Source organism: Podarcis bocagei (genome assembly GCF_964188305.1).
Source record: "Podarcis bocagei genome assembly, chromosome: 5".
Classification (NCBI taxonomy): Eukaryota; Metazoa; Chordata; class Lepidosauria; order Squamata; family Lacertidae; genus Podarcis; species Podarcis bocagei.
In genome coordinates, this window is record NC_138129.1 from 16,772,241 (window position 1) to 16,785,117 (window position 12,877).

The window sequence follows — 12,877 nt, forward strand, 5'->3', positions numbered from 1 at the left end:
AAGACGCACACACATCCCCCCTTACTTTTTAGAAGGGAAAAAGTGAGTCTTATAGAGCAAAAAATACGGTAGGTACTGTCAGGTTTTTGATGTAAGATGCTAACTCAAAGACATACCCATAATGAACTCCTGCTGCCAGCAGACTACAGACTGCGAGTGACCGAGATCGCAAGTCACTGTGTGCATTGTCCCATAATCTTTGCTTTAAAACCTTTTGGGCGCCTTCATAGCCCAGGTAATATAGTTGGGGGGGGGAGACAGACCAATAGAGGTGGCTTTTTTAGCCATGGTTTTCTGCCATTTGCTGACAAATTCCTCATTGGTCAAATGTTGGTACAGACCCTTCCCTAGATTAAACACTGAAATCCTGAGCCAATGTTTTAGGGCAGCCCACCACGCTCTAGCTGAAATTGGGCATTCACCAGCTTCCAACAGAAGTACGGAGTTGGGGACGCAGTTAGGTACCTGCAGCAGAGATCGTATAAATTTTGCCTGAAAGCCATCTAGCTTTGGCAGGTCCCCATTATGCCAGACATTTGCTGCATACAGGAGTTGGGAAACGGGCTTTGCATTGAAAACCCTTAAGGCTGCTGGAACATATTTGCCGCCCTTTGTGAAGAAGAATCTATGTATGGCTAGCTTTGTAATCTCCGCCTTTTGAAGGGAGGTTTGCCAATGGTGCTTCCAAGATCCTATATGATGGAATGTGAGCCCTAGGTAACTGAAGTATTTTACCTGTTCAAGGTTATGGCCATCCAGCACCCATTTAGACTGGGAGAATCTTCTTTCGAAGACTAAAATTTTAGATTTTTCATAATTAATGGAGAAACCATTTCCAGAACAGTAATCAGAAAATTTCCTCTACAGATAATTCAAGCCCGGTCTGGAACGCGAGATAAAGGCCGCGTCATCAGCATACAACAACAAAGGGGTCCTTCTCATTCCTATTTTTGGAATGTGCCCATCTAGGTCCATTAAGTTCTCTTCTAGGTCATGTAAGAATAGACAAAACAATGTGGGGGCCAAAATGCAACCCTGTCTCACCCCCCTAGCCATCTCGATGCTGTTTGATAGCTGTCCCTGTCGACCGCATCGGACCTGCAGTTTGGTTCCATTGTACAGGGCTTTTATAAGAAAGAGAAGTCATTTATCCTGCAAAATCAGACTCAATTTGGACCATAGCTGGGATCTGGGGATGGAGTCAAATGCTGATTTCAGATCCATAAAGTTATAGTTTCTAACTTATTTATGTCAAAACAACATACAAAATGGCCTTTTAAAAGAACACAGTGGCATGGGATAGGGAAAGGTCATCCATCACCGGAACTAGCCAATAGGTGCATATCATATTTGCATGGCTACTGCAGATTTCATGAATCAAACCAGAGGTGCTATCTGCAGGGGTGGGGTGATCCTAGCAACTTAATACCGTTGTCTGTGTGCTGGGAAAAGTTGGTTTCTCTGCAAAAGCAGCACTACCTTGAAGGAAAATGTGTGGGTTCTGGCCAACAAAGGTAATAGCTGCACAGTTACTGCCCTGAAAATAATAGTAATCTGGAATAGCACTTTGTTCCATCAGCATATGGACACAACCTTACCTTCAGCAGCTTCGGGTTTCACAGTGGTCTCCGCTGCCTTAGATTTCTTGGATTTCTAGAAGCAATGGAGACAAACATGAGTGACAACAGCCCAAACTGTGTTTGGTAACAAATCCACCAGTTCCATCAGCACAACTTTGCCATAAGGTTACTCAGTGCTTTTTTCATATTACATCGCTAAACAATCCAATCCACTCACACAATTCAGTGCCCACTGTGCTCCCTTAAAAGTGGGCATATAAGGCTTATAACGTGCAAAGGGAGCAAACTGTATGAGAGACAGAATAATCCCTGAAGAGAAAGGCCAGGCTTATCTGCATGCAGGATCAAGATGTTTTGAAAAATAGCCTGACTCTGATCCTTGAAATTAACTCTAATCATCCTTGAGAGATGGAGAGATATGTTCTTTCTTCCATTATCCACACAATTAAAATTAACCCAACACTAGGAGCACGGCTTTCTCCATAGGGGCTGCCTGTCTCCTTTGGAAATCTCAGCTGGCTAGCTGTTTGAAGTCCCTTTTTAATATTGTTTAAAATAATCTTATTTGAGATCCAGTTAATGCTCTGGGAGCATCTGAGGCATTGCCAAAGCTAAGCAGGTGTGGACCTAAGCAGCCCCTTGAATGGGAAAAGCACAGTGAGTCCTACATAAGAACATGAGAGAGAGAGAGAGAGAGAGAGAGAGAGAGAGAGAGAGTCAGACAGACCTGCCATTAATTACACCCACCATTAATTATGGTTAGACAATGAGCCCTTTCACCTGATGCACTGGGTTGTTGATAATAAAAGAAAACTTTCCACAATAAAAAGACAGGTTAAATGCTTTCCCACAGAAATGTAGTTATTATGAGGTTATTTTTGATTCAGAGCTGGATGGCCCAGCAATATTACAGTGGATTGAAGTGAAGACACCCCAAACAATGTTAGAATGCATCAGGCCTGCTCAATTTCGGACTTGCCAAGCTGGATGCAGACCACAAGCCATGCTGTGTGGCTTAGGAGGTGGCAGATAACTGCCTTCTTTGTGCAGCCTGAGGCAGGCAGAAAAAGCAGGACACTATGAAGCACTTAGTTGGTTCCATATGCAGCTGATGGTCACCAGTTTGCACATACTGCTGCATACATCTGCGGCATACATTATTAGCTGCAAGAAAGGCACTGATTCCACTGAGCTATTCCCTTTTCTGCAGATTACCCATGTCTTCCTGGAGGTGGCAGCAATGCATCAGACCTTCCTGCGCAGCAGTTTTAGAGGCAACTAAAGTCTTGCAACTAAAGTACATGTGGTAGGAAGATGCAACTAGGGAAGGAGACCGATATATTTTCAAATAATGTTTATCCTCAAAGGCGACTCTCAAGTAGCTTTAAGATTGCTACAAGTCCCTGCCAAATGTTGCTGGTCTCTCAGCTGTACCTTTAAAGGAGCCCTGCTTTGCTTTGCTTCTCTTTCCTAATCCCAACACAGATATGCCTAGCAGTGTTATATGCTTATTTGGCATCAAGCCTTCAGCATGAAAAAAAGCTCTGCCCTAATTTTAGTTTGAAACATGAACGCTGCTTGCAGAATGGCATGTTTGATTTACTACAGTATCATGTTGAATAGGAAGCCAGATTCAAAACGGAAAGGAGGCCCTTGCAAGAGGAAGTTCTCGTTGCAAGCTATTTTAGCACACCAGCAACACCCTCAGAAGGTAAAGATAGAACTGTGGTTGTTATATTGATGAGTACAATGAGGATCATTAAGGCCGTGAGGAGAGGGATCTAAGTAAATGAAGAGATACTCTGTACGTTGCAGAATGTGTGTACATACTGGTGCATCTACATGCTTGTGAAGTTTAGAATTAGGGGGTTAAATGAACTTCACCCCGGATCAATGGATGCAGTGCAAATGTGCGAGTAGTTATCATGTAGCTTGGACCATGTTGATTGGTTTTACACTTTCCTATCCCTAACAGTGAGAAGTGGATGGGGTAAAATGTAAAACATAAACTACGTCAAGGAAGAGTGACAGTTCTGCTTAAGAGCAGCTGGATAATGGAACAACTGGGTACTGATTTGAAAAGGAAAACCAATGGGTTTATTTATTTTGATGACGGCCTTTGTGGAAGGAAGGAAGAACTATTTTCATGTGAAAGAAGAGCTGGATTAAATTAGTAGCAAGGCCAAAGAAATTACTTATCTCTGATCTAATTAAAAATTACTAACGAGGGCTGAAATTGAAAAACAACAAGCTGTACTTGATAAAAATATTTGCTGGGATTCAATGAGCTGCACCTAGGGTTTTATGCTGGGGGCTTTGGGCACTTTAACAGGAGACTGACCCCCCTGCCACCATGGAGAAGGTTTTGAAAAAGCTGTAATAAACTCTGTTCCTGAAGTATTCAATAAATGCACGTGCAAATACATCAGAAAATGCACAAAGCTCTTACCTTCCCCAATTTACTCTTAAGCCTTCTCTCCTCCATTCTTTTCTTCAGCACTTCTACATCCTCTTTTGTACCATTAAGTACAATCACGTCATCGTCTTGAAAAGAGGCTCCACACTTTCATGAGGAAAGGAAAAAAAAGGTTAACAAGGCTTTATATTTTTATGACCACATACGGGCAATATAATGTGTTGAATGTACATAAAAAAGGGAGAGCACAAGCTACATCATCCACATTAGGAGTGTTTTGCTTCGCTACAAAATTAAATTACAATTCAAACATGCATATTCTGCTTCCTTCCCCCTAGTCAGATTTTTATCCTCTCTGCCATTTTTGCAATAAGCCTGTGTCTTGACTGAGAGGATTGCTTAATTATTTATTCCATAGAATCACAGAATTGTAGAGTTTGAGGGTACCCTGTGGGCCATCTAGCCCAACCCCCTGAAATGCAGGAATCTCAACTAAAGCATCCATGACAGACGGCCATCCAATCTCTATTTAAAAACCTCCAATGAAGGAGAGCCCATCACCTCCTGAGGGAGTCCATTCCACTGTCTAAGTGATCAGTTTGTAAGCAATCAAGGTACTTGCCAAAGTACATATAGGATTGGATCCAGACAGGATTAACCACATTCTGGGCCACAACAAAATCAATCTGAAAAATTAGTCACAATAAACCGAAGCACCATTGATTTCTAGGGCAATCTGGACTCAATCCATAGGCCCCACTCCAAAAGCAAGTTAGTAGTTTAGCCAACTGCTGTCACTTTGAAATTAATGAGAAATAAGTAAGTTGCAACCAAATTGTGCTACTGATTGCAAAAGGATGCAAATGTGACTGATTTGCTCCCTCTGGATTGGGGCCGTGCGTTCCATTAACTCAGCATGGATTTTATCCTCTCCCCCCCCCCTGTGATTTTATACGGCATAAAGCAGGGTGGTCTAACCCCCTGCTCAGGGGCCTGATCTGATCCACTGAGCAATTTTTCTGAGCTCCAAAATCACAGCGCTTTGATGGCAGTAGCAAAAAGGAAATAGAGGAGACACGGGCTAGGGTGGAAAGAGGCTTATATCCCCTCCGTTCAGCTGAGGGTGGTGATGCCTCTGTGTCTGCGAGATACTGCATGGTGACCACACTCCCTGCTGGCATGCAGCCCCTGGAAGGTTGGCTAAGGGCGATTGTTGCCCTTGGGCAAAAAAGATTAGCTACTCTTGGCTCAAAACTATTTAGTTCATTACATTCTGTCCTACCCTTCCTTTACTGAATTCAGAGTAGTCAAAAGAGGACTCTGCGTTCTATCCTGAGAAAACATGACTGGGGAGGGGAGGAAATAGCCATTTTACTGGTGTATTTAATGATGTCATTATATTTGTTATATCTCTTTATCTTTACTAGAACCTAAAGAAAAGAAAACATGACTTGGCTGAGACCATCTAGCTGGCCAACCCAGGATTTGAACCCAGGTCTTCCCAGGCCTGATTCTGTCCATGATGCGGCACAGCTTCTCAACTGGAATTCTACACCATAAGGTCTAGTAATTTTTACAAGGTGAATATTTAAAAGCGGGAAATGGTACTTTGTTCAAGGAGAGGCAAAACACAATTGCGAAAACACAACAACACCATAATTTAATAGTTCACCTTTCTCCGTAAATTCAGAGCAAAGAAAGAGAAGTATCTAGGTGTAGCAACATTGTGCCGCAAAGGTGGGGGGAATATCAGAATTTTATTGCTTGCATTTTGTTCTAAACATCCACGATGAAAAAATGTGTAATTAATATATTTCTAAGGGGGAAACCCCCCAACAGTCTTGCCTTGTCAGAATCAGAATAAAATCTGTCCAGCCATGAGACATACAAATTTGAATACAAGAACTATGCGTATCTAAAAAGAACCAATAAAACAACATACAAGTCAACGGACTGTTAAGCTAGTGAAATTGGAATAAAATCGCAGAGAAGCCAGGTGTCCATCCCATAATTAACAGCATCCTCACCCATGAATTTTTCATGGCATTTCATAGCAGCCAGAGCTTAAGGAGCCACAATACCGGATAGAATTATTGTTTGCCAACAGCTAATCTGACTTGTCTGGCAGCTATTTATAGCAAAGTCTACAAGATTACAGATCTATACCAATATATTTTGATCTTGTACACAACAATTCCCCGAGCAGCAGGGAAAGAAAGCAGAGTCTTACTTACAGCAGCAGCAGCAGCATTAAAAAAGGAAAAGCCTTAGCCCTATGAAAAGTTGCCCTAAACAGCACTGACTCAGGGCTTTAAAACCAAGGAAACATACACTGCTAATAAACAGATATGCATAGGAACCACATCCTGCCCCCCTCTGACCAAAGATGCATTTAGTTCAGCCTTCATCACTCTGGTACTCTTCAGGTGTCTTGAATTACAAGTCCAGTAATTCCTGACCAACAGCTATTCTGCCTGGGGCTGAGAGGCTGAAGGCAGCTGGAACACAACAGTAACTTCAAGGTACCAGGGAGGGGAAGGCTGATGTTGCTTTGTGTTATAATAATGCATATTTATTTGAAACACACTAGGTAGTTATACAGAATCGACACATTGCAGGCAGCTCAGGTTTTCAATCTTTTTTAATCCTTATGGCTCTGAAATTGAACTGAGAGTCTCCAAGCAATAATGCCTTGCAAAAATCTCAGAAGCTGGGGATGTGGGGCCACTTCCCAGGACTGCTGGTGACTTGAGGACAAGGCTTCAGTACAGCTACTTGGAATTCTGCCAAAAAAAAAAAAGTAGCTTGAATTTTGCAAATTCACCAGTTTGCAAAAAAAGGGGTTATGTGGTTTTTTTGTTGCAGAATGTATCTTTTGTTATTACATAATTTAAATATTTGGAGGGTGGGAATGGGTGGAGGTAAAGGCTCAAGCCTCCTAGGTTTGGAGCTTCATGGGGAAAAGGTGCAGGAACAATGGAAACTGCCTTACAGTGGTACCTTGGGTTAAGAACTTAATTCGTTCTGGAGGTCCGTTCTTAATCTGAAACTGTTCTTAACCTGAAGCATCACTTTAGCTAATGGGGCCTCCTGCTGCCGCCGTGCCGCTGGAGCACAATTTCTGTACTCATCCTAAAGCAAAGTTCTTAACCCGAGGTACTACTTCTGGGTTAGCGGAGTCTATAACCTGAAGCATATGTAACCTGAAGCGTATGTAACCCGAGGTACAACTGTATTGTCATCCAGACAATTATGACCAGCTAGCGGCTTTAGCCAGTGCTGCCCTATTGGCTGGAAGGGGTTCTACAAAGTCTCTGCCAGAGGTCTTGCCCTTGATCCTTTCCCCTTTACTTCTCTTCTTTCTTAAAAACTGGAGGTGCCAGGGATCAAACCTGGGATCTCCTGCATGCAAGCAGAAGGTCATCTGAGACAAGCACAGGTGCGTGATTCATCAGGATGAACTGAGAGTTACAAATGATGGCAACATATTCAATGAACTGAGATGTAAATTAACAGCACACTCTTATGCATATCACCTGAGAAGAAAGTGCAACTGAGTTCAATTGGGGGGGGGGCTTCCCCCCCTCCTGAAGGTTGCAACTTAAATCACTACTAATTGAAGCTTTTGCATACTCCTGTGTCCCAGCACTAAGGGAAGAGTTACATTTCCAAAGCACATGCACCCAGAGCTCTTTTTCCTCCGACTGCCAGTTCTGCTGAATCATTAATAGGATCTCAATTTGTTGTAGCCTTTAGCTCTCCGTTTTGTTGCCCTTTCTCAGTTTCACTAACCTTGGCATACAATTAGTAAGGAAAACCACACGAATACTGGTTCATACACTACAACTGGGACAGAGGATGTTGTTGTTGTTGTTAAGCATAAAACATACACAATACGGGACAACTGTTGACAGGCGGAATTGGAAAAATGTTCCAGGCACAAAAACCAGTAGGGATAAAGCATGGAAGAGACTGTGGGAAGAGTGGAGAACTGGGTGGATAGGAGATGCACAACTGGTGATGCCTGTGAAAGCAGCCCACCTGAAGTCTGGATTTGGATTATATTATAAAATAAAATAACAAAACGCTGGGCTTTCCCTCCAGGAAAGGGAATTTCAAAAGTTGCTGACCTTCTCAGAACTGAAAGGGGATCAACAGCACAGGTTTGCTGCTGGCTTCTTTGCTATTTGCACCTGTCTCTTGCTATCTACTATCTCATTTAGACACAAAATCCTCATAGCATCTGCAAGCATACCCACAAAGAACAGCAATGCTTTTCTCATGATGACAGGAAGCCAGCACACATCCGTGGATAGGTGATGCCAACGGATGAAAAAATGAGAGAGGGAGAGAGGAGAGAGGGATATCAAGTATCTTTTAATGGTGGGTGCATTCAGCTTTTTAGTTTGGTTTTCCAGTTGTTGTTTTCTAGCTTTCCTAGCAATTACGAAACAGGAAGCCATTGAAATACAGTCCTGAAGCTCGAAGGCACATTTAAGTCATTTGCATGTTTCCAGAGAGGCAGCAGTTTCAAAATTAGATTTTAAGTGAGAAGGTCTTGGTGTGGTTGCAGAACAAGCCTGTCTCTGTGCTTTAACTCTACATTTTGCGGGGTAAGTGTACTTGCTTTACTTGATCGGCTGTTACTCTGCTGCCATAATGCATTTTCTGACCCTTCGGAGGTGATGTTCAATGTACAGGGCAGTTACAGGGTCTTCAGATAAATCCTGTGTTACTTGCTTAGAGCGAATAGAGCCTAGGGACACGTTGAGCATGAGATTGTATCTCTTTCAGTAGTCTGGGTGTATACTGCACCACAATAAATCCACACTCTGCTGTCAGAACAATGTGTTCCAATTTGGTACACTTGTGTATGTATTTTCTTTGTATTATTTGTTCTGCAAATGTTATGAGTGCACAGGTCAAGAAGGGAAATGTGACGGAGGGGGAAAGGGCAAGGAGACTGGGCACATACTGGCAGCAGAGGTGGGGGGCACAGAATCATTGTTGGGAACTGGGGAGGGTCCCCAAGTCTCATGGTCACTGGAAGGTGAGACCAACAGCCACACTTACACTATGAGCCTTCATCAGAGAGTGCTTTGGTCATGATTTCCTTTAAGATTTCCTTTTAAAAAATTGAGAGCCAAGGTTGAAATTCTATGCTTGTGTTGTAAACTCATTGCCAGAATACAAAGATCTGTTAACAGTCACAGAGATCCTATCATACATTTAATTACCTGGAGCAATTTTGTAGCCGCTTCGGCAATATCACTCACCCAGGACCAATGCCTAATAATATGATTTATACAGCACCTTGCACAGACACATTGGCAAAAATAGATAGGTCCCTGCACCTGTCCACCGCATGAGTTTGCTATATAAAAGAAATATAACAACTAGAGCTGTTAAAAAGTGTGATGTAATTGGACTCTGAACAGAGTGTTTTAGCGTGCCATAATGTCTACTTTTCTATCACTTACTATCAAAAGTATGATCTGTGACTGAACACAGATGAAGTTTTGTCTTTGAGAATGCTCCCAGAAATGCAAAACACCATAAAGGTAAAATGAGCAAGATACTCATGGCACCAATGCCAGAAATAATAGTAGTAATAATAGCAGTAGTAGTAGCAGCAGTAGTAGTGATGGTGGTGGTGGTGGTGATGATGATGATGTATTGTATTCAATGTAGCACTAAGACTTACGTTCCATTAGCAAATGGGTCTCTCCTTGTGGAACGGGACTTCTCTGTGCTTCTCCCTGCTTGCAACCCTCCTAAAACTATCCTGGGACTTCCTCTGGAACAGATCTGAGGTGATTCAGGGGATGCATGGGGGGAGGAGAGTGAGGAAGACTAATTGTGTGCCAGTACAGTGGTACCTCAGGTTAAGTACTTAATTTGCTCCGGAGGTCCATTCTTAACCTGAAACTGTTCTTAACCTGAAGCACCACTTTAGCTAATGGGGCCTCCTGCTGCTGCCGCACCGCCGGAGCACAATTTCTGTTCTCATCCTGAAGCAAAGTTCTTAACCCGAGGTACTATTTCTGGGTTAGCGGAGTCTGTAACCTGAAGCATATGTAACCTGAAGCATATGTAAGCCGAGGTACCACTGTAACTATTTCACTGAATACCACAAAGTGATGCCATGCTTAAAAAGACCCCAAAGGGGCTTCCAGATGTTGTTGGGCTCCAATGCAACAATCAACCCCATCCATCACGGTCAACAGTCAAAGGATGACAGAATCTTGAGGTTGCCTCCTTAGGGACCTATACACCTCAGGATCTTGTATGTATGTACAGATATGTATGGCTATTAATATACAACGGTGCATCACAGAATGAAACCTGCGATGTGTAAGATTCTGCTTTCCTTCTAAGATACGCTTTTAGGACAACTGGCAACAGGAAATGCAATCTGAAAGCACATGGGCAGTTTCAAGAAAAGGCTAGATCATTGGGTGGGAATTTCCCACACCATTTCCCCAACTCTGCCCCACTGCCCCAATCTATGAGTTTTAGTTCCTGAATTTCAGCCTCTCCCCCAGATTAAGTTAAGAGCTTTGAAACTTTTACTGATTACCATATTTTCATCCTCGTTTCCAAGCAGTTCTCATCTCAAAAATCACCACACATAAATTAAAAAAGGAAAAGAGATAAGGCACTGTCACCAAGCTTACAAATACAAACAAGGGAAGGGGAGAGGAAAGCTGGAGGAGAAAAATCAGTTATTTCAGTCTAGGGCAGTGGTTCCCAATTAGCTAATTACTGAGGACCCCCTATTTTTCAAAATCCAAGTCACGGAATCCCTACTTTTGAAAATTTTGATTACTCTATGGTAGTTACGTCAAAATTGTTATCACTGTGTGATTTCAAAACCAATTTTGGCCAATATATTGAAAAACCACACAGCGCTAAAACAGACCATAAAATTTGTGGTATTACCATGCAAAAATGACAAAAAATTGGGAGGGGGAGGCAAGGGATGGGGCCGCAGACCTCCTGAGTGTGTTTTGCGGACCCCCAGGGGTCCCCAGACCCCTAACTGGGAACCACTGCTCTAGGGGAAGAGCTATAAGTGGGAACTGAAATCTAGTTGCCCCCAAGCTAATGTTCTTTTTTTCTTAATAGTAGCTGTGGACACTTGTTCCCTTGGCTGATGGATGGGACTAGAGGGTCCTTCCCCTTGCTTCTGCAGCCTCACAGCAGCAGGGTGTTAGATCGGAGCATTCTTTTAGACTGAAAGTGGGGAAGTGAGCCCCCTGCCGTGGCTCCTATTCTAGGTGATAGACAAGCCCAGGTTGGACTCCTCTTGCCTTGATGCTGTTATTCCTAGGAGACGCCTCCCAGGTGCCCTGGTCCCCTTGGCCACTGAAAGGGAATCCTGCAGTTCTTGGGGTCTTCTGGCTACTGTTTTTGGCATTCTACCCTATGCAGAAACAGGACCCACTTATAGGTACTGTCAGGAGTTTTCTGAGTCTGACGCTAACTAAACTGCAGAGTGCCGCAGGAGAGAGGCAATAAAAGCGCTCCAAGGCTGCTGCACTATACATTGCAACAGGTTTTAAGTCACTCTCAGGGCTGACTCACACATCTGCTTATTACATGATTTCTCAACAGACAACTGCTGCCAATGAAAGAGGTAGTTTGAGGTCACATGTTAACTCCTTTGACGTTTTACACATACAAGAACGCCGTTAATGTTGCAGTCGTCAAGTCAAATTGCACGTGTGATTTCATCCTGTTTTGGCTTCTCTGAGAGAACCTGGGAAGCAGTTCAGTTCTCTTGGAATTACACAGAAGCCTGAGAACCCTGTTTTAAATGATTTAGGTTTCAAATATTGGTGTAACAAAAGACAGGGACAAAGGAAAGCTGTAAGGAAAAGCCTGTGAGAAGGAAGGGGTTGCAGGACAATAATCTGCCTGATCTTGGGGGAACGTTCATTCCTAAACACTATTGTGGAGGTCAGCTACACATGTGATAACCAATTTGATTTTAGAGACAGCCCAGATGCTCTTATGAAAATCCTGAGCAGTGCAATTTTTTTTTTAAAGTGTATCATTAGTGTTTGTAAAGAGAAAGGTCAATATATAATTGTGGATTATTTTCTATGTGGCCTGGTACCAGTACACTGTTCAGACTTGAATTAGACCACAGGCATTTAAGCATTTAAAGTTAAAACTTTCTGTATTTGTCGTACTACCCTACAGGAAACCCCACTACATTTCTCATTCTGTTATTTAGGATCCAGCAGGCGGTTCGGGGCAACAGCACCCACGAAACAGGAACAATATTTATTTAACCTTTATTTAGTGAAATAAATAGAGTGAGAAGCATCCGAACAACCAACATCCATTCTTGTTCTGCACCATGCCCAATCATATATATGTTGCAGAGCATCTGGGGTGGGGTCAAGCAAACAATGGTTAAGGAAGGGTATTGGGTTTACACATGACACCAAGCCACAGTTAAAACAAACCAAGGTTCATAAACCAACAACAAACTATGGATTCAGATCATGGTTTGCTGGCAAGAAACAAACCAAACAGTTATGCTGCTGGGCTACGTACACATGCAACACTGAGCAATGATTTAATAAATCACAGTGTCATAAACCACGGTTTAGCATTAGTTTGCATACAGGAATAGAGGTTCATGCTTGGATTGGAAGCACTGGATTATTTCCCCTCCTCACTATGCATGCCCTAACAGATTTTTCCTATACATTAAGCCTTTTTCAAGCATTAATGTAGTTAACTGGGACAGGTTGGAGAAATGTAACCATAACTATAAAGAAGGCTTTAAAGAATTATTTTTAAGAGCAATAAAGTCTATAGGCTATTTACTCCACTATTGAAGACTAATTCTTGGAATAGGCAGCGA

The 12,877-nt window shown here is 42.7% G+C and overlaps 1 protein-coding gene and 1 long non-coding RNA gene across 2 annotated transcripts in view; both read right to left on the minus strand.

Moving 5' to 3' along the window:
- RTF2 (replication termination factor 2) overlaps window positions 1–12,877 on the minus strand; it is a 64,907-nt gene that overhangs the window by 4,849 nt on the left and 47,181 nt on the right. Inside the window, exons 6-7 of the mRNA XM_081196625.1 lie at window positions 4,030–4,143; window positions 1,599–1,653 (exon numbers count right to left, since the gene is read on the minus strand). Coding sequence (XP_081052751.1) covers window positions 1,599–1,653; window positions 4,030–4,143 — 169 coding nt within the window. The remainder of the gene's footprint in view (window positions 1–1,598; window positions 1,654–4,029; window positions 4,144–12,877) is intronic.
- On the minus strand, window positions 6,845–8,195 carry LOC308588466. The gene is made up of 2 exons (XR_014008795.1): window positions 7,228–8,195; window positions 6,845–6,983 (listed from the first exon to the last, which is right to left on the minus strand). It is a non-coding gene; the product is annotated as an uncharacterized lncRNA (long non-coding RNA).